General features: G+C 37.0%; 1 protein-coding gene across 11 annotated transcripts in view; it reads left to right on the top strand.

Moving 5' to 3' along the window:
- The window catches only part of ABCC9 (ATP binding cassette subfamily C member 9), a gene marked incomplete at both ends in the record, with an annotated part of 138,976 nt that overhangs the window by 23,820 nt on the left and 102,550 nt on the right, over positions 1-12,606 (top strand). For all 11 annotated transcript variants that reach the window (XM_079716026.1, XM_079716030.1, XM_079716032.1 and 8 more), the window contains 3 exons: positions 1,814-1,976; positions 6,244-6,284; positions 7,216-7,358. In XM_079716026.1, coding sequence (XP_079572152.1) covers positions 1,814-1,976; positions 6,244-6,284; positions 7,216-7,358 — 347 coding nt within the window. The remainder of the gene's footprint in view (positions 1-1,813; positions 1,977-6,243; positions 6,285-7,215; positions 7,359-12,606) is intronic.

The following is a 12,606-nucleotide window of genomic DNA, read 5'->3' on the forward strand; positions in this document are numbered from 1 at the left end:
GGTTGAATCAGACCATGTGATGAGCTATGGAGTTACACTGAAATGTTTCAGTGGCAGCTGCTCTGCCTTAGTATGTTTGTGGTCAACTTGGCAAGCAAGAAAAAGCTTGATTATTGACCCTTTCTGGCTTCAATTTGCCATGAAATCATTTTATTTGAGCAAGAATTGGCTTCTTTTAAAGAAATATTTGCAAATAATAAAATTGTTGACAGCATGTTTAGAAATAAAGTTTGATTAAATATGAGCAAGGCTGTCTGTAAATCAGGCGTGAAATGTAGGGATGCTGCCACTGGTGGACTGTTTCCCAAGGTGGTGTTTCTACCGTGACAAGCAAGTCTCATGTCACACAAGTGGTTTTTATCACTTGTTTTTCTGCCGCTTCTGACGAGGTTACTTATTATTTCTGTCTGAGCCATCTACCCTCTTTACTCCAGGACACGAATACAGAAAGGTGTGGAAGGGGGACATAAAGAGGGGACATGACAAACCAACATCTGACTTTCATTTAGCCATTCATACTGATTCGTTCACTCACCAAAGCAGTCATTGACAGGTCCTTAAGACCCTCAAGAGACAAAAAGGTGAATAAAATCAGATCATTTGCTAATGCCATTTGCAGCAACATGGATGCAACTAGAGATTATCATACTAAGTGAAGTAAGTCAGCAAGAGAAAGACAGATATCATATGATATCACTTATATGTGGAATCTAAAAGATGACACAAATGAACCTATCTATGAAACAGAATCAGGGACATAGAGAACAGACTGATGGTTGCCAAGGGGGAGGGGTTGGGGGAGGGATGGAGTGGGAGGTTGGGGTTAGCAGATGTAGCATTTATACATAGAATGGATAAACAACAATGTCCTACTGTATAGCATAGGGAGCTATATTCAATATCCTATGAGAAACCATAATGGAAAAGAATATGAAAAAAGAATGTGTATAATATATGTATAACTGAACCACTTTTCTGTACAGCAGTAATTAACACAACATTGTAAATCAACTATACTTAAAAAAAATCAGATCATTTGCTGCTTTTGCTTCCTCCTATCTGCCTTTTGCCACTCTGCAGATCCTTTTGAGAGTTCACAGGTAATATTGTACTTTCCTAGTAATTCTAATGTAATATTTGGAGGAAAATGAAACAGTTGACTAAAGAGAGGCTTTTGGATCTGCTACACATCCCCTTACAGTTGATCCAAGTGGTTAGCAATCAGTACCTCTAATTTAGGCCTTACACAAGAGCTTATGAAGAAGGAGGTGGAGATTTCTTGAAGTTAAGAATAATAGGCTTGGTTTCAATAAGTGTCTTATGAAGACTCAATGTGAACACACACAATACTGTACCCTCACATTCCCAAATCAGAAGCAAACTGACTTTTCTTATATTAATTGTTTCTTTTTTCCTAAGTATGAGTGATAGTTCTGAGGGGAGAAAGAAATGATTTAGATATTAGAAGAAGCCACTGGAAGCCTCTTTATCATTTCCCTACATGTCTGTGTGTGTTATCTGCAGACATTATTCAAGGAAATCATGTGAAACTCAAGAAACTGCTTTTATTTAAACCAAAGCAACACAGGCATAAACAGTTTTTAGGTGGAAAGAAATTTGAGGCCGTCTCATTCAACTCTTCATTTTCACACTGGAGGCAGCAGTACAGAGGGTTTCACTGCTTCTCCCGGGAATCTCAGACTCAGAGCCAGGCAGAAATCACGCTCTCCTTAATCTGTATCTAGCACGTGGTCTTGCCTCTCTGATTCACTTGGATGAAGCTTGCATTGTTTTTTATTCCTTTCTTTTATAGGATTATTCCACTGAGAGACTGAAGAAAACAAATGAAATACTGAAAGGCATCAAACTTCTAAAGTTGTACGCCTGGGAGCACATCTTTTGCAAGAGTGTGGAAGAAACAAGAATGAAAGAACTATCCAGTCTCAAAACCTTTGCTCTTTATACATCACTCTCCAGTAAGTTGCTGTTGCTCCGAGGACCACCAAAAAACATGTGGTCTGTTCACTTTAACTTGTGATCATTGAGGCATTCTAGGCGTCAGAGGAAGCCCATTTATTTTCTCCATTTGTGTGGTCCAATAGCCGCTAGCCACGCGAGGTTATTTACATTTAAAGAGCAGAGTTAGGACAAGCTAAGAGTCAAGTAGACCTGAATTCAGGTCTTTGCAAATATGTGTCTTTGCCATGTTACTTGACATCCGAAATCCTTGGTTTCTTCATCTGTAAAATGGGGATGGTGATGATTAGTAGTACTGATCATTGAAACCCTCTTATCAGTTACAGTTGGGATGCATCATGGGTTTTCAGTAAAAATTTATTTAAATTGATTTGACAGTGATACTGTTGATCTTCTTGTCCCCAAACATCCCTAAAAATTATGTGAGGTTGTCTTCCCTGTCTCTTTGGGAGCTTATGTTATTATATTTCCTCGAAGATTGCATGTGAAATGCCAGTTTTGAAAATTGAGGAGAAAACAGTGTCAGCATTTCCAGATGAAAGAGGCCAAACTGCATTCACATAAAACCCTCTTTTCCAATACACTTTCAAGACTTTTTAAATACAAAGCATTTTCTCCACAACTCTAATTTTTAAAAAGCAATTGCTACAAAAATATTATTGTTTTTTTTCTCAAAGAGTGACACTGAGTACTCTCAAGAATAATGAGTTCATGTTAGTACAATTCTTCTGAACTTAGCCAAACTACTCTCACTAATGTTTGATTTAGTTTGTGTGTCAGTTTTGCTCATTTCTATTGTTCCCCAGACTTTCAACCACTTAAAGTTTTGGAGGTTTATAGATTGTTTCCTTTGAATTCTAAACTACTTGAGTCCTTAGAGATTATAAACACTATTTTTGTGAAATGGATTTAAGAAAAATATTTGGTTTATATAGCTCATTTATTCTAGCCCTAATGCTGGATACATTAGAAATGAAATGGGGAGGAGATTTATCTTCCAGCTCTGCACCACTGCTAATATGGTGTCAAAACGCTAGAAGATGGAATGATCGATATCCACTTGCTTATATGATAGTACTCTAAGCTGCTGGCTTCTACAATATATTTCTCTCTGCAGTGGACTGAAGTTCTCATGGCGAGGATGGATACAGCCAGAAATAATGATGATAATCATAATAATAACAAAAATATATTGAGATACTCAGCCAATTATTGCCATAAGTAGCTTTACATATACCATCCTATTTAATCCCCACAACAGCCCAATGATTTTGATTCTTTTTTTTTTTTCTTTTTTTTCTTTTGGCCACGCCACATGACTTGCAGGATCTTAGTTCCCTGACCAGTTCGACCAGGATCGATCTCAGGCCCCAGCATTGAAAGTGCAGAGTCTTAACCACTGGACTGACAGGGAATTCCCCAAAGATTTTGATTCTGTTATTACCTTCATTTGGCAAATTAAAAGATGAAGGTGGAGAGAGCTTAAGTAACTTGAATTTCCCCCAAATCATCCAGCTACTAAATGGCAGAGGTGGGTTGTTAACTCACCTTAACCCAGTTATGTAAGATTTGGGTTGGTTTTTGAAAGCCAGAGACGAAAGAGAAGAGGACAGAGTAGACCATACTGAAAAGAAAAACAAGAAATCATGATGGTGGAAATGCATAATCATGTTTTTATGACTATAGGCAGCAGGAATTCTTATATCAGTGGTGTAAAGTTCCACTTACACCACTTCCAAGTTTTCCGATTTGGTTACGTATGGTGGTGGTGGTGGTGAAGAGCTTCCATTATCTGAGTTGAATGGACCTGGCTCTAAATCTCAATTCTACCACTTCATAGCAGTATGGCTTTGACCAAGTTACTATTTCTATCCTCCAAGCCTCAATTTTTTATGTGTGACAGTGGAAAATAACAATCTCTACCATGTAGGATTGTAGTAAGGATTAGAATAGATTAAGGAATGCTACAAATGTTGATTGACTTTTTGATTGACTCTATTCCAGGCACTACATCAAGGGCTTCCTACTCATTGTTTTGTGTAATGCACCTGGCAAGTGGGCTAGTGTTCAGTAACCTCCCTCAGTTTCCTCCTCTAAAAATTGGTGTAATAAGAATAATACCATTCACTTTGTTATAAAGCAGAAACTAACACACCATTGTGAAGCAATTATACTCCAATAAAGTTGTAAAAAAAAAAGAATAATACCTTTCTCACAGGTATATTGTGAGAGTCAAATGAGACAGTGGACATGGCACTGTTCTTTAACTGTTAAAAATATTTTGTAAATAGTATTTGCAGAGTACCATAAGTTTAGGCCAAAAAAAAAAAAAAAAAAAAAAGAAAGAAAGAAAGAAAGAAAAATGTCAACTGTATAACATAGTGGTTACTGTTGGGTCTTAGAGTTCAGGCTGATCTGAAATGAAATCCTGCCTCAGCAACTTGTCCGCTCTACATCCTTGGTCAGCATTTGGTGGCGTCTTGGTTTCCTCATCAGGAAGTTGGGCTGTATTAAGCATACCTGGGGGAATTAAATAAGATAATGTATGTAATGTGTTGAGAAAAACACCTGAAACATAAAAGCGCTCAATCTGTGTTATTGGAAAATATTGAAAAACAAAGTTAAACAGGATAAATACTAATAAAACTGAAGATCCATCTCTATGAATCAATGTTCTTGCCACTGGAGATCATATCTGAGGGCAAAAGAGATTCTGTTAAATCATTTCCTAATCTCCACTGCCAAATGGTCATGTGCTGTTTATGGATTTCATTTTTTGGTGAAAGACAAAGACACAATTTTATTTTTTCTCTCTTCACTTTGATAGAGTTTTATATGGAGAAGTGGGAAGAACATGAAGCTTTTGACCAGAATTGTCTGGGTTTTATCCAAGCTCTGTCATCCCCTAGTTTGGAATCTTGCCTGTTACTCATCTTTCCTAAGTTGTTTCCTCATTATTGTGCAGGGTATTTGTAATCATTAAATAGGAGAAGGTACTCCCATCATACCTCAATAATTGTGAGTTGTTGAGTAGTGACAGAGTGAAGTGGTGGTGAGTACGGTCTGAGGAGCCCAGCTGTGTGACCTTGTGCATCTCATCCTCATCTTTATGATGACGTAGAAAGGGTCCCTGATAACCTGCACTGGGTGCAGAGTGCCAAATAAATAGTTTTTAGTAAAATAGCAGCTGCTCTCACTCTTCCTCATCAAGAGGAGATTACTTATTTAAAGATATTTAGAATGAGTTATAAATAGTGATGTGGAGGAAAAGAATGAAATACACTTAGAAAAAAAAAGGTAATAATAGCCAGAGAAAAATGAAGACAGAAACATGATTCTTCATCTGTACTGTTAGGAGTCTCAGAGCCGTGTTTGGATCGCTGGTACCGTACAAGAATTCGGATTTGATAGCTCAGCCACCTCTGGACCTTCAGGAGCACAGGCTGAGTCTGTACATGGTGGTAAGGACAGTTCATGAGAGCGGATCATGAGAGCTGGTGATAGTTTTTAGATGGACTGTCTTCTGAGCATCAAGAAAACTAGATTATAGTTCTTGCTCTGCCATTGCCTGGCCCTGTTACCAACAATGCAGTTACTTTTTGGTCCTCCGTTCCTAAAACTCTATGGTTTATGACAAAATAACTACAAATCATCAACTTGGCTTTTTATTTTTCCTATTACTTCCAAATGCTAGTATTTTAGCCTAAATATGAGTTTTTCTTATTTCAGTTCTGCATATTATGTTTATCAAATGATAGTGTAATATATTCCTGGAGAGATATTTAAACAAGCAGAGGGCCCAAGATATGGAGCTATTTTATTAAACAAAAGGTCTATAAGTGAAAATTAATATCACTGCTGGAAGGAGATTTTTCACGTGATGTCAAATTCTTTTTATCTGTGTAATATCCCAATTTTTATGTTTTTAAGTTAGTTTAGTGGACCAAACAAAATACAGACCGTGAATACTCTGAAGAATGCATATGTGTTAAATTCTAGTAACTTTATCTAAATTTTGCTCTTTGTAACATTTCAGAAAAAAATAATTTTTCACATTTTCTGGTTAAGCCTCACCTATGGGAGTTCACAACTGTGAACCAGGAAATACCAACTGGGAAATGTTTGTGGACTCAAGACAAAAATGTTACTTAATGTACTTGGTCCTTCCTGTCTTCAAGGAAAGTTAGAGTAATAATTGATGATTAATTAAAGTTATGAAATGTCTCACAGTCCACTGAAACTAATGTATTTGGTTTCTTTCCACAGTCTTCATGAACGCGGCAATTCCCATAGCAGCTGTTCTTGCTGTAAGACACTTTTTCTTACCTTAAGAAATGGACTTAAGTCAGTGTTCAGAAATGACTTAGGAACAAGAATGGGTGGGTGGTAACATATTACCTACCTCACCTTCAGTTTTCTCTTTGCTGTCTCCATTGTGATAGTTCTAATCCGGGGTTTCTCATCCGTGGCACTGTGGACCTTTTTGTGCCCGATAATTAATTCTTTGTTGTGAGAACCTGTCCTCTGCATTAGGATGTCTAGCAGCATCCCTGGCTTCTACTTATTAGATGCCATTAGTACCATCAAAAATATCCCCAGACACTGCCAAATGTGTCCTGGGGAGCAAAATTAGAAGAGGTTGAAAACTTACTGTCCTAATCTCCATGACCTTGTTCCTGGACATTCTTACAAGATAGTGCTAGATCAACAACTGGAAAATGTTAAATGATTACATTATATTTCAAACAAAAAGGACAAACCCAGGAACTAGTATTGTACTTAGAAATATTTGTAAATAAGTCTGCCTTGGATACCATTGTTGGCAATTTTAGGAAAGATCCACAATAGGGACCCTAACACAATGGAATGTTTCCTTTTTTCTCTCAGAAAATTTAGTATTGGTTGGAAAGAGCCTGAGTAGGTTTTAAGAACTCTGGATTCTCCCATGGTTATTCCCCCATCTCAGTAATTTGACAGAAGTTAATTTTCTAATCTGTCAATAGAATCTGTTTTGCCCCTTTCACAAGTTTACTGCTAGAATGAATGTAAACCATTAAGTACTCTACCAATAGCAAATGTTATTTTTCTTAGGGAGTGATTTGGATAAAGTAATTGTATTATATTTTTCAGAGTTGCAATGGACATATGGGCATAGTAGAATTTGTTAGGCTTGTAAAATTGAACACAAGTATTTGTGAAACTTTCTCCAGCTTTCTCTAAAATCCTTTCTTTGCACAGACATTTGTGACACATGCATATGCCAGTGGGAACAATCTCAAACCTGCGGAGGCCTTTGCTTCACTGTCTCTCTTCCACATCCTGGTCACCCCTCTCTTCTTGCTCTCCACTGTGGTGAGGTTTGCCGTCAAAGCCATCATCAGGTATGTGCCAGAATGTCTGGAGTTCTTTGCTTGATTATAGAAATGCTATCTGTTCATGGTAGTAAGTTAGAAAAAGTATAAAAAGAACATCCAAATCACTGCCCAGAGATAACTTGTTAAAATTTTGGTATGCTACCTTTCAGTCTTTTATCTATTTCATATAAAAATAATTATTCTAAAATAAAAATTTTGAACTTTGGGGGGTTATTTTTCCCCTCATTAAGACCATAATACATGACGTTTATTGGCTACATGATATTCCATTGTTGGGAAGTATTCTAATTTATTTAATGGTTACCTCTTTCTTAGACATTTTGAATGTTTCTATTTTCACCCATGTAACATAAATAATGTAAATTACACTTGAGAGAAGCATCTTTTTATCTTTAAACTTTTCTCTGGTTATTTTCTAAAGTCAGATTTCTAGAAGTGGTGATACTTGTTCTAATAGTATGCATCTTCTTAATGCCCTTGATGAGTATGGCCATGTTGTTTTCCAGTGAAGGAGACGTAGGTCAAAATGTGTACAGATTTTTAAGTTTTTTTTAATGAATATGGCCATAATGTTTTCCAGCAAAGCTGGGCCAGTTTATGTTTTTACCAGCAGTGATGGAGAATGTTCATATCAATACATATTTTCTGTTTTAATTTTAGTTAAATTTGGCCAAAAAAAAAAAAAAAAATCCAGGCTCACAGTCTCTGAAAATGGAAAAACTTTTCAAAACTGAGTGCAGTGTTTTGTTAATTTTAAGTATACTTCTATAGGTCTCTAAGCAGTGTAGACTTTATCTCAGACTCACAATTTCCAATAAAAATAGATTTGGTCTGATAATGACCATTTCCCCGCCATTTTTACTTGTATTATATAATAAATATGTTACCATACTATATTATACTACCCTGTATGTGCCATAGTGCCATAGCTATGTTTCAGTCTATATTATAAACAAGGTAGCCTTAAAGTGGTATTTTGCTTTTTGCTATAAGGTCCTATAAACCTTATAAAATCTCAGCATGTTTCATAAACAGTTATCATATTTATATCTGGCCTTTGAAAGAAATGCCAAGATATTTCAATACAGAATGAAAATTGGAAAATTGAGGCCTTAAATATACTAAGCATAGTGTTGTCATTAACAGCAATGTAGAACATCTACTGTAAGATCCTTTAAAATGAAATACTTTCCCAATGTCTATGTATTGTTAAGCAAACTATTTTTTAATATTCAAGATACCAGAACCTCTAGTTTTAGGCAATAGTTTATATTGGCTTAACAACGACTTAATACCAAATATCATGAAAATTCATCTACCTTATCTTACTATAAACCAAGTTCTGATTTTTTACACTAATACCTTAACAAGATTTCAATCCTATTCTGTAAGATATGCTGTTAGTAACAGATTCTGGAGCTGTTAAGAGTTTAAAGTTCAGGCCCTCTGACCTCATCTGCCCTCATTTTCTTATTGTTCTGACTTCTGAAACACTTGTACGGATCACTGACTGATTTCTGTAGCACCACTTCCAAATTAGGCAGTGCTCTGGAAGGGAAGCGACTTCAAACAATAAAACTGATAAATGGCCAGAGTCTGCTATTTTGGTTCTTATTTTCATTTTCTCCACTTAATAGCTGTCCCTCTCATGATTGCCTTTTTAATTGAATTTGACTTTGTGCTACAAGTCAAATAGAAAGCAGTTGATGACTAATAATAGTTCAGTCCTCTGAAATCAGGAGGTTACCACGCACCGAAAGGACTTTTAAGAGATGCTGTGAAAAAAAATTAATAAATCTAGGAGTGTGGGTTTCCCCAAGTCCATAGTATACAATCCTGCTCTAGTAAATCCTAGTAAAGCTGGAGGGTGGATCATAATCACTCTATATTTCTGCGTAGCACTCTTTCTTCTGTACGTTCCAGGGAAAAGGCATTTGCCAGTTTGATAAAGACCAGTCTGTTTTCAGGGCTCAGCTCCAGATTTCCCAAGCCATAGGCCAAATAGAATCAGCTTATAAAAACTTGCTTCTCTAAAATGATTTTCAGTGGTTGATTTGTGGGTCCTAGGGAGATGACCAGTCAACAGAGGAGGCCAGTCCTTTTTCCCACTGTGTGCCGGTTCTCGGAACCCAAATGAGCATCTTTCCCAGTGTGGACTGAGCTTGGCATTTCCTTCTCTGCCTGGGAACCCGTGACCAGGCTTTAATGCCAGTTGGCCCACAGCGAGTTGAGCAGCCTGTTTATGATCGGAGACTTTGGTTAGCTGATTTTGAAACCTCCTCTCAGGACTGTGGAAGTCATAATTCCTTTGCTACGCTCTGAGATGCATTCAGAAATTTGGTGGGTTAGAATAGGGTGCAGCATTCTCTGCAACTTGTGTTACGTGTGCCTGTAAGAGATGTGTAAACTGCTCTGCTGGAGGAAAATTCCATGCCATGTAAAATTCGTTGCTTCGAGAAAATTCTATGCTTTCTTTTAAAAATATTTAGCTTGTTAGACAAAATTGTCTTTGTGGTGCTCACTGGGTGGGATCTTATGTATACATAATAAAATGCAAGAAAGAGGCAGTTAAGATTCAGGTTATCTCCTAGTAACCCCAGCACCCCACATCATTTGAGTTTTCTGGACCTTTTATGGTGATGTGTTCCAGTCTACATTTGCAAAATGGAGGGAAGAAATGAAGAAAAGTAGAAAAGTCACTAGTTTCTAAAATATTAAAATATTTGAATTAGTGATTTTTTTCATGATGCTTGCTTTACTTGTCCTCTTTGCTTTATTTGTAAGAAAATAGTTTATGTGTTTTGCTTTTCTGGAGGAAAAGGTTAAGTTGCTATATTGTATCCTTTATAAATAATTTGAGTTTAGATTTCTGGTACTTGATGTACAATGCAGTACCTATATCCAGAGATGTTATTTACCAAGGGAAAAAATGTGTAAAACTAATCCCTTGCTTTGGTGGAAGATAACTCTGTGTCCTTTCTCTCATTTACCTCCCAAAGGAAAGTACACTTGGCTAGTCTACTGTGATTACCTTCAATAAAATAAATTGTTACTATATTTATCATAGAACATGCTCACAGGTTGACCTGGTCCACATTTACAAAACTTTCATGGTTTCCACAAGAAAACACATAACTGCCAGCAACAAAATCAGTTATTCCCCCAAAACATAGCACCTGTCCAAGGTACTCAAGCTGTATATAAACACCCAAACTTGAAAAGTGAAAAAATATCATCGGTAACAAAACTTTAAATACTTTGATGAATTACCCAAACCAATGAGAAATTAGTAAAACACTAAACTAAAAGGTGATGGAGACAGGATAAGGAATTGTTTGGTATCAAGTTTACCTGCTTTCAATACCTGCACAGCCAGGGACTACTCACTGTTCAACCACAAGCATATTATTTGGTGCCTCTATGGCTCAGCTTCCTCACTTATCAGATGAGCATCATAATGGTTCCTGCTTATGGTGGTTGGGAGAATTAAATGAGATAATACATGAAAAATGCCCAGCACATTGCCTATATATTTTAGATATTTAACAAATCTCCGTTTTACTAATTTAACACCATTTTATTGAACTCCATTTCGTGCTTTAGAGATATGTCTTTCTGTGGATCCACATTCATTTATTAAGCAGTTCAGGTAACTTGCTAAGCATTGGGGATGGCAAAGATGAAAGATGGAGTGAAATCCACAGGAGTCCACAGTCTAGCTGGAGAGACTGGGAAGGGAAGGTAATTACAACATGCATGTTATGCTGTGATAGAGCACTACACAGAATACCATGGGCCATATATGAGGCTCATTGAAGCTTATCAAGGGAGGAGGGAGACAGTCCGGTCAGTAAAGGTTTAAAGGCGGTGATAGCTCCTTCATGGGATCTTAAAGAATAGGTAGGACTTGGCCAGTTGAGTAAAAAGGGAAAACACATTCTGTGTGAAGGAGCAATGTATGCAAGGGGAAGGGGTGAGCAGAGAGGTGAGAGATCTTGGTACCTTCTGGGGGCTAAAGGTAATTGCATGTAGTTGGAGAAAGGTCCTGATAAGGAAAGCACTGGGGGATGAAGCTGGAGAGTAAAATCCCAATCAGCCTGTAGATGATGCCAAGGATGCTGAAAGGCGCAGGGTGGCCATTTGTTATTTTAAGGAGAGGACTCTTGTATGAGCATATTTGCATTTTAAAAATATAACCCTGGCAGCATGGTAGAAATTACTTCACCCTTGGTCAGGATTCATGCATTTTCCATAGTTGTTTTGCCTCTATGAGTTCTGAAAGGCCCTCATATGAACAGGAAATGTTTTTTGTATTACCTATTCACTCACCAGACATTTCTTGAGGAATTGCTATGTTATATTTTTGGCACTGGGCTAGATTCTGAAGATGAAAATTTTCACTTTTAAAGAGTTCAGAGTCTAGTGGGAGAGATAGACAGTAACAAAACAAAAAAAATAGTGCAAGGGACCCTAAGCCAGAGAGCTTGGAATGATGGGGACGGGGAGGGGAAATGGAGGGTGAGATTTAGAAAAGTGCTAGTATTGGGTCCTCCGATGTTTATTGTAATTGGAGTCCCATAGTGGGATCTTATGAAGAGGAAAGAAGTTCTCCCCATGCTCCAGTCATGCTCAGGGACCATTGCTTCCTGATATTCAGCAAGAATGGGTCTCATTAATTTCATAAAAGCTTCAGTAAGATTTGTGTGTGCTAGAAAGTGAAATGGAGAATTGAATCAACTAACCTTACTTAAATGTCTGAAATAAACATTGGTTTATTCCTTCTTTGATTGATTCAGCAAACATTCATTGAGTAATGTGTACCAGGAGCTGCTGGGCTTAGTTACAAAGGCACACGAACCTGGCCCCATACTTTCCTTTGTGTGAAGAGACACAGTGTGAGGTTTTCTAAAAGGTATTCCTTTGATTGACAAAGTTGTGCTCCTTAAAATCCAGTCTCTTCTAAACATTGGAACAGAATAACAATTAAAGTCTGTAGAAGTAAAGAAAGGATACTGCCATTTAAGATGAATAAAATGCCATTCCTAAGGCATTTCTAACACCGTCTTTCAAATCTATGTGATCAGGCTTTGCTGTCAAAGACTCAAAGAGAGTACAAAACCCAAAGCTCTTCTTTCTTTTTTTGGTTCTGAAATTCTTTTTAAAATTGCAGTAAAATATACATAACATAAAACTTATCATTTAAATCACTTTAAGTGTACAGTTTAGTGGCATTAAGTACATTCATATTGTTGTG

The sequence above is a fragment of the Hyperoodon ampullatus genome (genome assembly GCF_949752795.1).
Source record: "Hyperoodon ampullatus genome assembly, chromosome: 11".
Classification (NCBI taxonomy): Eukaryota; Metazoa; Chordata; class Mammalia; order Artiodactyla; family Ziphiidae; genus Hyperoodon; species Hyperoodon ampullatus.